At 38.4% G+C, this 16,111-nt stretch overlaps 1 protein-coding gene and 1 pseudogene across 2 annotated transcripts in view; both read right to left on the reverse strand.

Annotated features, from left to right (window-relative positions):
* SEC24A (SEC24 homolog A, COPII coat complex component) overlaps positions 1-16,111 on the reverse strand; it is a 70,878-nt gene that overhangs the window by 8,901 nt on the left and 45,866 nt on the right. The window contains exons 16-19 of the mRNA XM_081134141.1: positions 8,392-8,565; positions 4,618-4,728; positions 1,582-1,757; positions 143-280 (exon numbers count right to left, since the gene is read on the reverse strand). Of these exons, the coding sequence (XP_080990267.1) occupies positions 143-280; positions 1,582-1,757; positions 4,618-4,728; positions 8,392-8,565 (599 nt within the window). The remainder of the gene's footprint in view (positions 1-142; positions 281-1,581; positions 1,758-4,617; positions 4,729-8,391; positions 8,566-16,111) is intronic.
* On the reverse strand, positions 14,902-15,764 carry LOC308555721 (small ribosomal subunit protein uS2 pseudogene; annotated as a pseudogene). Its single transcript has one exon. The product of its transcript is annotated as a small ribosomal subunit protein uS2 pseudogene (transcript).

The following is a 16,111-nucleotide window of genomic DNA, read 5'->3' on the forward strand; positions in this document are numbered from 1 at the left end:
TTTCACAGACCTAGCAAAGGAATAAAATAAAAAGCTTAAAAAACAAAAACAAAAAACCTTTCCTCATTCCTGCAAAGGACTTAATATAATTAGGTTTATAAACCTGCAAGTAAAAGCCATTAAAAAAATGAATTAATCTTACCTCATCTGAAAGATTGTCAACTCTATACAAATTGGGATGAGTTGTGAGCATAAGGTAAACCAAGGGCTGGTTTTTCACTTGACACATAGCAAAAATGCGTTCATCTAGACGAGCATTTGTCCCAGTCTGGAATGATTTCTGTAACAAAAAAACACCCCCACCAAAAAAAAAAAGGTATTTTAAAAATACATATAGAACTTTGCAAATATCAGTTGTTTAAAGATTATCTTCAGACAAAATTAGCAAATTTGTTATTTCCTGAAAAACATTTGTATTTTTTTATGTTTTTATTTATTTCAGAGAGATAGAAACATCAGTGATGAAAAAGAATCATCCATCAGCTGCCTCCTGCATGCCCCCTACTGGGGATCGAGCCCAAAACCCCTGACCAGGAATCTAACCATGGCCTCCAGGTTCATGGGTCACCACTCAACCACTGAGCACCACCAGCTGGGCTGAAAAATATCTTTTAAGAAGTCACACACATGTACTAAACTGTGGCTATATCACCACCGAAAAGTCTTCAGAAATTAATTACCAAACCATAGCAAAGTCATTTGATCTCTCTGGTGTCTGTTTCCTAATCAGTGAAGTAGATCTAAACACTCTATCTACCATATAGGGACAGTGATATAAAAACAAACACCACCCCAAGAAGGATAAAGTTATTCTACAGATGACAAAATAAATATACATATGAAGAACCAAAGATCTAAGTGTTCTATAAATGCACAGTGATGATTAATGGTGGTTAACTATCCTTGTTTCTCTCACAGAGAAATTAAACAATGTACAAAGTTTACATATCAATCAGGAAAAAAAGTAATACAAATGAGGGCAACTACTTAGCAGAATAGAGTTAATAAGTAATTGTGAATTTTAACTGGTATACTAGCTTCATGGAGAATAATGAAGCTTTGAGGTAAGATTTTAAGAATTCCTAGTGATGGAAAGGAGTAGAAAGAAGCAGAGAAATAACAGTAATGAAACTATGCCTTAAAACAAGTGCACTGACTATAAATAAAGGAAGATTTAAAAAGACTCTTAAGAAATTTTAAATTGCATTGTGAATAGTCACTAGGAAAGAAAAAGTACTATGGGAAATGAAAGGAGGAAAGTTCCATTTATTCACTCAGAAAATATTTACTGAGTGCCTACTGTGCACTAGGAATGGTTCTAGGTGCTGGGAAAAGTGGAGAACAAAAAAGATCAAAATCATGTCCTCATGGACAAAAATCCAAGCAAGGGAGAAGTAAATAATAAACAAAATGTGGTATGTTAGTGTTAAGAGCTATGGTCCTTGCCCTCAGAAATCTTAGCTGGCAAAAAAAAGCTTCATTAGCATAAAGTTATATATTTCTTGTTTAGGGGTTCACAGGGTAAAAATTCTGCCTTTTTAACATCTTCACTGCATTAGTTTCTGGTTTTGATTCTCTTACCTGTTTAAGGAGAGCCAACACAAAGAGTGGAAAAAGTCTCAAAGAAAAAGGAACCATGAGTCCAGGCTGGTGGTTACTTAGGACTGATGAACGATAAGCTGAGAGTGAGTCTATGACAGCGTTCACCAGGGCATCCCGGGCATCACTCAGACTGGCAGTCACAGATCTGTCAACAGCTAATAGAGTTGGGGGTAGGGACAAGAGAAAAATAAAATAGAAGTTTAACTTCCAAACAGGATAGGAAAAAAATTTAGTTTTTATTGACTGATATTTTATTTATTTTTAAATATATTTTTATTGGCTTTTTAGAGAGAAAGGAAGGGAGAGGGATAGATAGAAACATCGATGAAGGAGAAACATCATCAATTGGCTGCCTCCTACATACTCCCTACTAGGGATCGAGCCTGCAACCTGGGCATGTGCCCTGATCGGGAATCGAACTGTGACGTCCTGGTTCAGGGGTTAACGCTCAACCACTGAGCTACAACCGGCTGGGCTGACTGACTGATTTTAGAGAGAGAAAGAGAGAAACATCGATTTGTTGTTCCACTTATTTATGCATTCATCAGTTGCTTCTTGAGTATGGCCTGAGTGGGGACTGAACCCACAACCTTGGTGTATGGGGAGGACACTAACTACCTGGCCAGGGCATACATGCTTTCATAGCAAAGAGAATTTTTCTTATATTTAGTGAAAGAGCTCTTAGAGGATTAATTACGTTCATCACCTGTCATGCCACTCTGTTTATATGCTTTCTGCATACTCAAACATTTTTTTCAATACTAAAAACACTATACTTGTTTTGTAAACCTCTCAAACTACAACTAAACTCAATTCATGTGATGAATATACCCAATTAAGTGATGTTATTAATTGCTATGAGCAAATTTGTATACAGGCAAGAAAGAATAAAGACCATTGCTACCTGCTCAACAGTAACTCTAAGATTTCATCAATTTAAGACATTCTAATTTTAAAGATTTTTGATAAAATGTGGAAAAAAATGTGCATATTGGAATCAACCAAGTTTAGTAACAGTGAAGAAAACTGTTGTGAAGACCATTTTTTTTATAATCCTCACCCGAGAATATTTTTTCCATTGCTTTTCAGAGAGTGAAAGGGAGGGAGGGAGAGAGACAGAAACATACACTGACGTGAGAGAGACACATCAATGGGTTCACACACCCTGACCCGGGTTGGGGATTGCCTGCAACCGAGATAAGTGCCCTTAGCTGGAATCAAACCCAGGACCCTTCAGTCCACAGGCCTACACTCTAACCACTGAGCCAAACTAGCTAGGGCAAGACTTTTTTTTTTAATAAGTTTTTTATTGATATTTTATAGAGAGAGGAAGGGAGAGGGAGAGCTAGAAACATCAATGAGAGAGAAACATGGATCAACTGCCTCTTGCATGCCCCCTACTGGGGATCAAGCCTGAAACTCAGGCATTTGCCCTGACCAGAAATCAAACCAGTGACCTCTTGGTTCATGGGTCAACACCCAACCACTGAACCACACCAGCCAGGCTGCTATGAAGACTTCTAAAAAAAAGAAATCCACAATACTGCCTGACAGTTATAGTTAGTTGATGATAATAATAATAATAATCATACTGTTACTAAAAAGTATTAGTTTGCCTTGGCCAGCTGGCTCGATTGATCAGGGCATTGTCCCGTGCACCAAAAAAAGGATGCAGGTTCGATCCTGGTCAGGGTGTATATGGGAGGCAACCAATTGACGTTTCTCTCTCACATCAATGCTTCTCTCTCTCTTTCTCTCTCTCTCTCTCTAAGAAAATCGATGAAGTATGTCCTCAGGTGAGGATTAAAAAATAAATGATAAATAAGTAAATGAATAAAGCCAATTAGATCTTCAAATTTTTAAAAAGAGTATTAACTGAAAAACAAAAGAAAAAAAAGTGCAAGTTCAACAAAAAAATAAAGGCAGTGACCTTCAAATTACTTCAGTCATAATCTTTACTTTTAACAACATATGAGAAGATTAATGTATGGTTGGACCCTTTGCCAGGCTCCACTAAAAACAAATTTTCACAGTAAGATATTAAAGAAAATGGGTAAATATCCCAATTATAGGCAGATCTGAGTTTGAAGCAAATGGACCCACTGGCAGTTTTCCCTGAAGGAGAAAAACAGCAAGAACTAAAATGATGTTTAGCTCTATGTGTTTGAGAAAGAGACATACATAAAAAAAAGGCAATAAGGCAACTGAGGTGAAGATACTAATAAATTTTCTGTAAGCCCATGGAATCTGGCAAAGGCTGCAAACTTATATGTGACAGTAAACTGGTTTGCAATCTCAAATTCCATCACTCCAAGTCTAATGATCTTATAGTACACTGTCTCTTATAATCCAAGTTACAGAGCTCATAAAAAAAGTATTAAGTACAAATAAAACAATTTAGTGTTGCCTAAGGCCAGTTAGGGAAAGAGGAGGAAGTGGGCGATAATTGTTAATGGGCATGAGATTTGTTTGAGAGTAATAGAAATATTTAAAAACTAGATTGAGGTGTTGGCCACACAACTCTGTAAATATACTAAAAACAACAGAATTGTCAACTTAAAATGGGTTAAGTGGCAGGGTATATAAATTGTATCTCAATAAGGCTATAGGAGCAGATCTTTTATTATAATAGTCACTTAGTAGGCATACATGGGATCCAAAACACTGAAACACTTAAAGCTAATTATTCAAATAAAGACAAAACTATGTGTCCCTGGCTAGCATGGCTCAGTGGTTAGAGCACAGCCTGCACATGAGAAGATCTCAAGTTCAGTCCCCAGCCCTGGTCATGGTGAATGCAGGAGGCAACCAATGGATGTGTCTCTCTCACACTGATGTCTCTCTCCTCTCTCTCCCTCCCCGCCTCTCCTTGCCTCCCTTCCACTCTCTAAAAATCAATGGAAAAAATATCCTCGGGTCAATATCAACAACAACAACAACAAAAAGACAAAACTATGTGGATTTTTCTCATATTATACCCGTAAAATGTTTACAATAGGTGATAACAATTCTTACCCATATTGGCTAATAACCCTGAAATTGCTTGAACATCAGCTCCAAGAAAGACTTCATTCAGAGTTGAAACTACTGGTAAACACAAAGTATGAACACGAATTCTTCTTTCACCTTTGGAGAAAACACAAAAATGATAGTAAGAAACAACTATAAAAAGAAAGTTTATATTGCCTGGCCAGGAATCAGAGCACATGCCCAGGTTGTAGGAGTGAGGGGAGGTGGCTGATTGATGTTTCTCACATCGACGTTCCTCTCTCTCTAAAAATGAATATATATATATATTTTGAAAGTTTACATTAAAATCAGTTCTTTTCAATTTAAAACCAAATAAGGCTAAATAGTAAGTAGAGATAGTGTCAAAACTTTAATGTGAAAACTAAAATTTTATTCATTTTTTAATACAAATTCTTTTTGTTCAATTTATTGCTGAAAAGACAATAAGGATGGTATTCAAATGATAGTAACATGCTAGCTTTAAAAAAATCTCTTTTCTAAACTTCTTTGTGACTTTATCTTTTTTGTAATAAAAATATATGTATATATATAAACACATATACACACACACGTATAGACACATAAGTATATATATACGACAACACTACTCCAAAATGTGTTCTTGAGTCTGTGTTTTGATGTTCAAAGTGTAGAGAGAAATCTTATACTTTTCTCTTTAATCATAGAAAAAATTAAAAGAAACTGACTAATAATCATAATACTTTCTCTTTGGTAATTTATCCACAACAACAAAAGTCAATAAATGCAAGAAATAAAAATGAAAACCTTTTGACAACTATCAAATATAAAACATCATATCAACTTTTTAAAAATTTCTGAACACCAGAGAAAAAGAACAAAAAACTAGAGATGAACATTACAACCTAAGACTAATGAAAATGTACATATGAGAAACTCATAAATTTTAAAGAGAAGAAATATCTGCAAAAGACAGGTAACATTGTTTAGAGCTTCTACTCTAAATAAAAACAATGTTAACTAGCCCTGGCCTGGTGGCCCAGTTCGCTGGAGAATCATCCTACAGGTTTGATTCTTGGTGAAAGCCTATAACTGGGCTTTAGGCAATATTCGATGTTTCTATCTCACATCGATGTCTCTGTTTCTGTCTGTCTCTGTATCGTCCTCACTCTCAAAAATTAATAAAACATATCGTCAAGTGAGGATTTAAAAATATTTATATAAGATATCCTGAAAAAATGTATATACATACTTTGAATAATTATAAAGGCAGTGTTTATTAAAATACATTTCATTTTCAAAATTGAGCTATCAGCTATTAAAATGTGGATACATTTTTTTGGGACGCCCTGTGTATATATAAAAACAATGTTAACTAAAAGAAAAGAGATACATATTCAAACTATCACATTGGCAAATGAAAAAATGAACTTGAGGGAACTACAAATTAGTAAAATCTTTCTAAATAGCAAAATGGCAATACCAAGATTTTTCTAGACAGTTCATCTCTACACTCTATGCTTCCAATTCTAGGACTCCATCTTAGGGAAATTATTAGAAATGACAGATTTGGCCCAGCTGGACATGGCTCAGCGGTTGAGTGTCGGCCTAGGATCCAGGAGATCACGGTTCAATTCCCGGTCAGGGCACATGCAACAGGTTGCAGGCTTGATCCCCAGTCAGGGGCCCAAAGGAGGCAGCTGATCAATGACTCTCTCATCATTGATGTTTCTATCTCTCTCTCCCTCTCCTTTCTCTCTCTGATATCAATAAAGATATGGGGTTTTTTTTAAAAGAAAAGAAACGGCAGATTTGTATACAAAGGCATAGAAATTAAAATCACATTTTTCATAAAGTAACCTAAGCTTCTAAAATAAGAATATGAAAAAACACCCAACATTGGTTTTTAGGGAAACAAAATTAAACCAAAAGAGATAGCACTATAGTTTACTAAAATGGTTAAAAACAAAAACCTCAAACCAAAACCAACCAAACAAAAAAACTAAACACTGAAAACAGCAAATGCAGGCGAGGATGCAGAGCAACTGGAACTCTCATATGCTGCTAGTGGGAATGCAAAATGGTATGGCCACTTTGGAATCAATTTGGCAGGTTTTTAAAAGTTAAACATACTTACCATGCGACCCAATAATCTGCTTCCTAGGTATTTACCAAAGTGAAATGAAAACTTATGCCCACACAAAGTCAGTTATGTTTATAGGGGTTATATTTGAAATTCCCATAAACTGGAAATGACCCAAATGGACCTCAACTGGAAAGTGAATAAACAAACTGGGTTCAATGGAATACTACTCAGGAATAAAAAGTAACAAACTACTGCTTGGTACAGTAACAGATGAATCTTAGATGCACTGTGCTAAGCGAAAGAAGCCAGGCACAGCCCCGCCAGCGTGGCTCAACAGTTGAGCATCGACCTAGGATCCAGGCTATCGTGGTTCTATTCCAGTCAGGGCACATTTCCAGGTTGCGGGCTCAATCCACAGTCGGTGTGCAGGAGGCAGCCAATCAATGACTCTCATCATTGATGTTTCAACTCTCTCTCTCACTCTCCCTTCCTGTCTCTGAAACCAATAAAGATATATTAAAAAAAAAAAAAAAAAAGGCCAGGTACAAAAGGGTATGACTCCATTTGTATGACATTCTTTATTTTTTTTACTTCTCACCTGAGGATACTTTTTTCCATTGCTTTCCAGAGAAATTGGAAGGGGGAGAGAAAGAGAGAGAAACATCAATGTGAGAGAAACATATGGTTTGGTTGCCTCCTGCACGTGCCTCAACCAGGGCCTGGATCAAGCCTACAACGGAGGTATGTGCCCTTGGCCAGAATCGAACCCAGGAGCCAAACGGGCTAGGGCTGTATGACATTCTTGCAAAGGCAAAATTATAGGATCAGGAAACTGATCAATGGTTGCCAGGAGCTGGGGATGGGAGAGAGGTTGACTATAAAAACATGAAAAGAGTTGTCAGAGTTCCTTAAAAATTTTGGATATTAACCCCTTATCGAATGTATCATTGGATAATATCCTATTCAAAAAAAAACAAAACAAAAACCATCATCCCTGGCCAGGTGGCTCAGTTGGTTGGAGCATCACCCCATGCACCAAATGGTTGAGGTTCAATTCCTAGTCAGCGCGCATACCCAAGTTTCGGGTTTGATCCCCAGTTGAAGAAGGTAGCCAATTAATGTTTCTCTCTCACTCCCCCTCTCCCTTCCTCTCTCTCTCAAATCAATAAAATAGCCCTACCCAGCTTGGCTAAGTGGTTAGAGTATTGGCCCGTAGAATGAAGGGTCCTGGGTTCGATTCCAGCCAAGGGCATGTACCTCCACTGCAGCCTCAAACCCCGACCCCAGTCCGGGTGCATGCAGGAGGCAACCAATCGATGTGTCTCTCTTACATCAATGTTCCTCTCTCTCTTTCCCTTCCACTCTCTCTCTCTGAAAGGCAATGGAAAAAATATCCTTGGGTGAGGATTAAAAAAATTTTTAAGTAAATAAAATAGTTAAGAAAAATAAATACCAAATATTTTTGCTTTACCACGAACAGCAACAAAGCTCTTGGGACTAGGAATACTCTTTTGGTTTAATAGAAATGACTAAATTACCTCCAAAAAAGAGGGAGTTTATCACAAGTCATGGAATACATGACCAAATAAAAAAAGACTGCCTTTGTTACACTGTTCTTACAGTTAACAATACTGGACTATACACATAAAAATTTGTTAAGAGGGTAGATCCCATGTTATGTGCTTTTGGCCATAATAAAAAAATGAACAACTCACCTTTGCTGGACGTATACAAAAGTGCTGACTGAAAAGAAACCAATTGAGTGTCAGTAAGACTCTCTTCCACTGACATCTGTACTGCATATCCAGCATCTGGGTTTACATTGGGCAAAGACAGTAAGTCTGTAGACCGAACAAAGAAGTTCCCATGGAAAGTATGAATGGAAAGACCTAGAAGAAAAAAATTTATTAAAATTATTTATATACACCTACATATGGATATTTACATTTTATCCTAGTCACTTACCAGACTGACAGAGAATAAGATAAAAAGTTTAGATGTGATATTGTCATTTATAAAAGAAATATATATTTGGTCTTCACTGATTCTGGCACAGAGAATTTCCCAAGTAATGAGTGATAAAGGTGTCTTCTGCTATGTTAATGAGGTGACTTTTATTTTACTTATTATTTATTTTTAAAAATGTCTTCATTGATTTCAGAGAGAGGAAGGGAGAGAGAGATAGAAACATCAATGATGAGAGAAAGTCATTGATCAGCTGCCTCCCTGCACACCCCCTACTGGAGATCGAGCCCACAACTCAGACATGTGTCCTGACAGAGAAACGAACCTCAATGTCCTGGATCATAGGTCAATGCTCAACTGTTGAGCCACATCAGCCAGGCAATGAGGTGACTTTTAGAAAGCACCTAGATTATCTAAAGAGGGAAGGTGGTTGCCAGCGGAACCAACTATGTGATTAGAGGGTTGGAATTTTCAGTCCAGCCTCCTCCCCCAACACACATCTAAGGAAGGCAGAGAGGCTAGAGGTTGAATCCATCACCAAGAGCTAATAATTTAATCAATTGTGACTATGTAATGAAGCCTCCATAAAAACCCAAAAGAATGGGGTTCAGAGTTTCTAAGCTGGTGAACACTTGGAGATTTGGGGAGGGTGGAGTACTCAGAGAGTATAGAAGCTTCAAAAGTTTCATACCCTTTCACTTTTCATATACCTTTCCCTGTGTATCTCTTCCATCTGGCCGTTTCTGAGTTATATGCTTTTATAATAAATCAGTAATCTAGTAAGTAAAATGTTTCTGAGTTCTGTAAGCCACTCTAGCAAATTAATGGAACCCAAGGAGGGGGTCATTGGAACTTCTAATCTATAGCCAGTCAGTCAGAAGCAGAGGCAACAACCTGGACTCAAAATTAGCTTCTGAAGTGTATGTGTGTACTGGGGAGAGGGGGCTGCGGGGTCCTTAACCTGTGGCATCTGATGCTATCTCCAGGGGGACAGTGTCAGAACTGAGTTAATTGCTTGGTGGTATGGGGAAACGCAATCCATACACTGGAATTGGGAACAGAATGATACTAGATAATACACAGTATTCAGTGAGGGTGAAGGGGGTTAACAGACATTTTCTTAAGTGAAGATGAGGATTCAAATTTTCAAAAAACTTTTTTGAAGGATAAGTTGGTAATATCCACTAAAAATTCTAAATGAATACATCCTTTGTCTCTAGTAACTCCATATCTAAGAATTTATCCTACAGATACACTCATTCAATAACAAATTATATGTGCAAAAGAAATCAAGCAGTACTGTTGTTTGATAACAAAACAATTAGAAATATCCTCAATGCCATCAGTAGTAAAATAACTAAACTGTGATTTGTACATTCTACTGAATAGCAGTTTAAAAAAATGAGATAAATTGGCCCTGGCCGGGTAGCTAAGTAGTTAGAGCATCTTCCCAATACACCAAAGTTGTGGCTTCAATTCCCAGTCACGGCACATATAAGAATCAACCAATGAATGCATAGACTAGTGAAACAAGCCCTGGGTGGTGTGGCTCAGTTGGCTAGAGTGTTGTTCTGAAACACAGTACCAGCAAATGACCACAAAAGATTTATTGAATTAAGCACGCTAAAAAGAAGAAAAACTGGCCCTGGCTGGTGCTGCAATGGTTAGAGCATTGGCCCATGCACCAAACGATTCAATTCCCAGTCCAGGGCACGTCTGTGTGTGGGAGGCAACCAATCGATGTTTCTCTCCCTCCCTCCCTCCTGTCCCGCCCTTCCCCTTCCTTCCTTCTTTTGTTTTTTTAAGGAAGAGGGAATGATCTTTTTTTTTTTTTTTAATATATCTTTATTGATTTTAGAGAGAGAAAAGGAGAGGGAGAGGGAGAGATAGAAACATCAATGATGAGAGAGTCATTGATCAGCTGCAGCCCGCAACCCGGGCATGTGCCCTGATCAGGAATCGAACCCCAATCGCCTGGATCCTAGGTCGACGCTCAACCGCTGAGCCACGCCCGGGTGGGCCCCTTCCTTCCTTCTTTCTCTTTCTCTCTTCCTAGCCTTCTCTCTCTCTCTCTCCCTCCCTCCCTTCCACTCTCTCTAAAAAAATCAATGGAGCCTGGCTGGCGTGGCTGGGTTTTGGGCTCAATCCCCAGTGCGGGGCATGCAGGAAGTATCTGATCAATGACTCTCCTCATTAATGTTTCTCTCTCTCTGAAATCAATAAAAATTAAATAAATAAATAAATAAATAAATAAATAAATAAATAAATAAATAAATAATAAATGGAGCCCGGATGGCGTTGCTCAGTGGTTGAATGCCAATCCATGAACCAGGTGGTAATGGCTCAATTCCGAGTCAGTGCACATGCCCGTGTTGCAGGCTCGATTTGATGTTTCTCTTTCATCATTGATGTGTCTATGTCTCTATTCCTCTCCCTTCCTCTCTCACTGAAATCAATAATAAGCCCGGCCGGGTGTGGCTCAGCGGTTGAGAGTCAACCTAGGATCCAGGCGATCAGGGTTTGATTCCCGGTGAGGGCACATGCCTGGCTTGTGGGCTCGATCAATGACTCTCTCATCATTGATGTTTCTCTCTCTCTCTCTCTCCCTTTCCCTCCCTCTCTCTGGAATCAATAAAGATATGTTTTTTTAAAAAAAAAGGCACAAAGAAACTTAAAAAAAAAAAAAATCAATAATAATAAAAAAACATTTTTAAAAATTAAAAATCAATGGAAAAAATATCCTCAGGTAAGGGTTAACAAGAAAAAAAGAAGGCAAACTGTTTGTTGGCAAGGTCTGTGACTCTTTATGCAAAATTAGGTACATATAAAATAACTTCTGTCCTGACAAATAAAAAAAGTTTTAAAAGCACCTTTAGGATACACATTTCCAGTAATTTGTAGCCAATATCTGCAGAAATAAATCATTTTTGAGGTTCATCAACCTTGAATGAATGGGGTACAACAAATAGGCCCTTTAAACCATAAACACTAAAAATCCATTCAAATTCATAAATAAGTTCAGCAAGACCGCAGAATATATACAAAGGATCAATTATATTTATATAAAGAAACAATGAAATTTTAAAAATAATTCCATTTATAACTGCATCAAAAATATTTAGGAATAAATTTCAAGAAATGCAAAATTTATACTCTAAAAACTATAAAACATTGTTGAAAACAAAATTAAAGAAGACTTAAATAAATGGAAAGACATACCACGTTTGTGGATGGGAATACTGTTAAAATGGCAATATTCCCCAAATTAATCTATTAAATGCAATCCCAATCCCAATCCCAACTAGCTTCTTTGCAGAAACTGACAAACTGAACCTAAAATTAATATGGAAACACGCGACCTAGAATACCACAAAAATCTTGGGGAAAAATTAAAAAGTTGGGAGGACTCATACTTCCTAATTTGAAACTTACGAGAAAGTGTTAGTAATCAAGACAGTTTGGAACTAGCCTAAGAATAGGCATACAAATTAACAAAATACAATTCAGAATCCAGAAACAAACTCTCACATTTATGATCAACTGATTTCATCAAGGGGACGTGGGTCCCAAGATAGTTCAATGTGGGAAAAATAGCCTTTTCAACAAATGATACTGGGACAATTACACATCCACATGCAAAAGAATAAAGTCAAACACCTACCTCAAATAAAACACAAAAATTAGCCCAAAGTAAATCGAAATCAAAGACTTAAATATAAGAAGTATAACTATAAAACTCTTAGCAGACAATATAAGTATAAATGTTTGTGACCTTGGATTAAGCAGTGGTTTAATGCTACAATACCAAAAGTACAAACAGAAAAAGAAAAAACTGATTAATGGTACACCACCAAATTAAAAACAATTGTGCTTTGCCCTAGCTGGTTTGGCTCAGTGGTTAGTGTATTGGCCCTCGGACTGAAGGTCCTTGGCTCGATTCTGGCCAAGGGCATGTACCTTGGTTCTGGGCTTGATCCCTGGCCCTGGTTGGGGCACATGCAGGAGGCAACCAATCCATACATCTCTCTCACACTGATGTTTCTCTCTCTCTCTCTCTTCCACTCTCTGGAAAGCAATGAAAAAAATATCTTTGGGTGAGGATTTAAAAAATAAATAAATATACAAATAAAATAAAATAAAAATAATTGTGCTTCAAAGAGTACCATTAAGAAATTGAAAAGGCTACCTATGAAATGGAAAAAAAATTTTGCAAATCATATATCTGATAGAGGCCTTATATCTAAATATATATATTTAAAAAACCTCTTAAAACTCAATAATAAAAAGACAAACCAAATTTTTAAATGGGAAAATAATCTGGATAGTTCTCCAAAGACGATATACAAGTAGCCAATAAACATAAGAAAAGATGTTCAACATCATTCATCAATAGAGAAATATAATCAAAACCTCAATGAAATACCTCATCACATCCACTAAGATGGTTAAAAAAAAAATACAGGACAACAAGTGGCAGGGATGTGGAGAAATCAGTACCCTTATTTACTGCTAGTGGGAATGTAAAATGGTGCAACTGCTGGAAAACACTCTGGCGTTCCTCAAAAGGTTAAACATAGCTTATGACCCAGGTACATACCCAAGGTATATATCCAAGAGAAGTGAAAACATGTCCCTAAACCTCTACATAAATGTTCACAGCAGTATTATTCATAATACCCCAAAAGTGGAAACAACCCAAATGTTCACTGACTGATGAATGGATAAACATGAAGCACATCTATACAATGGAATACTACTGGGCAATAAAAATACATAAATTGTATTTTTTAATGTTTTTATTGATTTGAGAGAGAGAGAGAGAGGGGAAGGGAGAGGGAGAAACATCGATTAGCTGTCTCCTGCACGCCCCCTACTGGGGATCCAGCCTATAACCACAGCAGATGCCCTGACCTGGAATTGAGCAACAGACAACGCTCAACCGAGCCACACTGGCCAGGGCCACAAATTTGTGTTTTCTATATCTTTATTGATTTCAGAGAGAGGAAGGGAGAGGAAGAGACAGATAGAAACATCAGTGATGAGAGAGAGTTATTGATCGGCTGCCTCCTGCACGCCCCCAACTGGGGATTGAGCCCACAACCCAGGCATGTGCCCTGACCGGGAATTGAACCTCGATCCTCTGGATCCAAGGTCGATGCTCAACCACTGAGCCATGCCCGGCTGGGCAAAAATTTTTTTTTAAAGGAATTAAATACTGATGCATACTACAACATGAACAAACCTTGAAAACATTTTGCTAAGTGTAAAAAGCCAGTCACAAAGAAACTCATATTATATATGACTCCATTCATATGAAATACCCAGAAGAGGCAAATCCATAGAGGCAGAAAGACTTGTAGTGTCTACAACTGCCGAGTTTGGGGGAGGGGAAATAAGTGACTGCTAATCAGAACAAGGTTTATTTTTGGGATGATGGAAGTGTTCTAAGATCAATTGTGCTAATATCATGGTATATATAACTAAAACCAATGAACTGTATACTTCAAATGGGTGAATTGCCCTGGCAAGTTTTGCTCAATAGTGTCGGCCCTCAGACTGAAGGGTCCCTGGTTTGATTCCGGTCAAGGGCACGTACCTCGGTTGTAGATTCAATCCCCGGCCCAGGTCATGGCACAAGGGAGGCAACCAATTGATGTGTCTCTCTCATGTAGATGTATGTTTCTCTCTCTCTTCCACTCTCTCTGAAAAATCAAGGGAAAAAATATCCTCGGGTTCTGGCTGGTTTGGTTCAGTGGTTAGAGCATCAGTCCTTGGACTAAAGGGTCCCGGGTTTGATTCTGGCCAAGTGCACATACCTCGGGTTGCAGGGCTCAATCCCTGGCCCCAGTCGGGGTGAGTGTGGAGGCAACCAATCAATGTGTCTGTCTCACATCAATATTTCTCTCTCTCTCCCTTCCACTCTCTCTGAAAAGCAATGAAAAAAATATATCCTCAGGTGAGGATTAAAAAAACCAAAATGGTGAATTGTATGGTATATAAATTTTATCTGAACAAAACTCTTATTTAAAAAAAAAAAAGAAAGAAAACAGAAACAGAAAGCTATTGTGATAACTTATTGGTTATTGGCAATGCTAATACTGTGAGTTGTTTGGAGATATGGCAACCTCATTTGATACCTTATGTAAGGAACTACATGTTTCTTTTCTATTGCTTCATTCAACCATTTTTTCTTTTCTTTAAGAAACTGTTTATTTTCTGTAAACCTTATTGCCGTTCTGTTATGAGTCTGGAAGAACAGCTTAAGACCAGTCAATGGTTGTTCCTACCCATTCAGTGGCCTGAGCAGTAGGGGCTGCAGACCAGTCTTTAGTGGCAGGCTGGGCACTCCAATCTTCACTAGGAAACTGCTGAATGGGCACAGAGGGGGACCTGCATGACTTCAGACCAGTCTGTAAACTCAGGCTGAGCAACACTGAACTTGGGAGCTGAAGCAGTCCGTTCACCCTGAAATTCCTCCTTAGTCACAGCCTTTTCAGCAGCAGCCTGCTCTTCCTTTTCAATCTCTTCAGGATCTCTGTAGAAGTAAAGATCAGGCATGATCTCCCATGAGTGCTCAGGGTAGATGGTGCCATGGAAGGGGCAATACTTCCTGGGCCAGGATCCACCACATCAGACACACTGAGTGAGCCCCCTTGTTGTTGCACAGGATGGTAATGTCCACATGACACAGAGGAGAGTCTGTGTTCCACAGAACAATGGCAGGCAGGTTAACATAAGATGCCTCTGTGAGGGGCTGGTGAAGCCCTGGGATCAGTGACCACCGGACATCAGGGCTCCTGGAGGGTGCCTGGATACGGTCAGTGAAGGTTCCAGGAGTGCAGCAGCCAGCAATAGGAGTGACTCCAGTGGCAGCAGCAAGCTTCAGCACAGCTAGCTGGCCAGTATTCCTGGAGGATATGACTGACAACAACGGGGTTTTCAATGGCAGCAATGGTACGAGCTGCCAGCAGAAGCTTCTCCCACGTCCCCTTCAGATTTATGATGTAGAGGCCATCACTTTTCCTTTGTAGATGTGCTGTTCCATTTGGAAGTCAAGGTTGGTGCCACCTAAGTGAGTTCCTGCTTCGAGGAATTCGAGGACATCCTCCTCCTTCATTTGTAGGACATCAGGGGTCCGGATATTGTGCAAGTTTCCCTTTAAATTATGTGGGCCCCTCTCTGGGTAGTGCGGAAAGGGCCGTATTTTCTTTTTATTACAGTGATAGATAGTAACCACTTACTTCATTTAGCACATGGTTTGACTGATAGATTTCAATATCTACCTAATAGATTTACAGAGCCTTATCTTTGGATATCCATTTTTTGCTACATATTCCATATAATCTTTCCACTCTAATCTAATCAATTAAAAATGTTTTAATTGATTTTTAGCGAGAGAGGAAGGGAGAGGAATAGAGAGATAGAATCACTGATGAGAGAGAAACATCTTGATCAACTGCCTCTTGCACG

Source organism: Miniopterus schreibersii (genome assembly GCF_964146895.1).
Source record: "Miniopterus schreibersii genome assembly, chromosome: 4".
Lineage (NCBI taxonomy): Eukaryota > Metazoa > Chordata > Mammalia > Chiroptera > Miniopteridae > Miniopterus > Miniopterus schreibersii.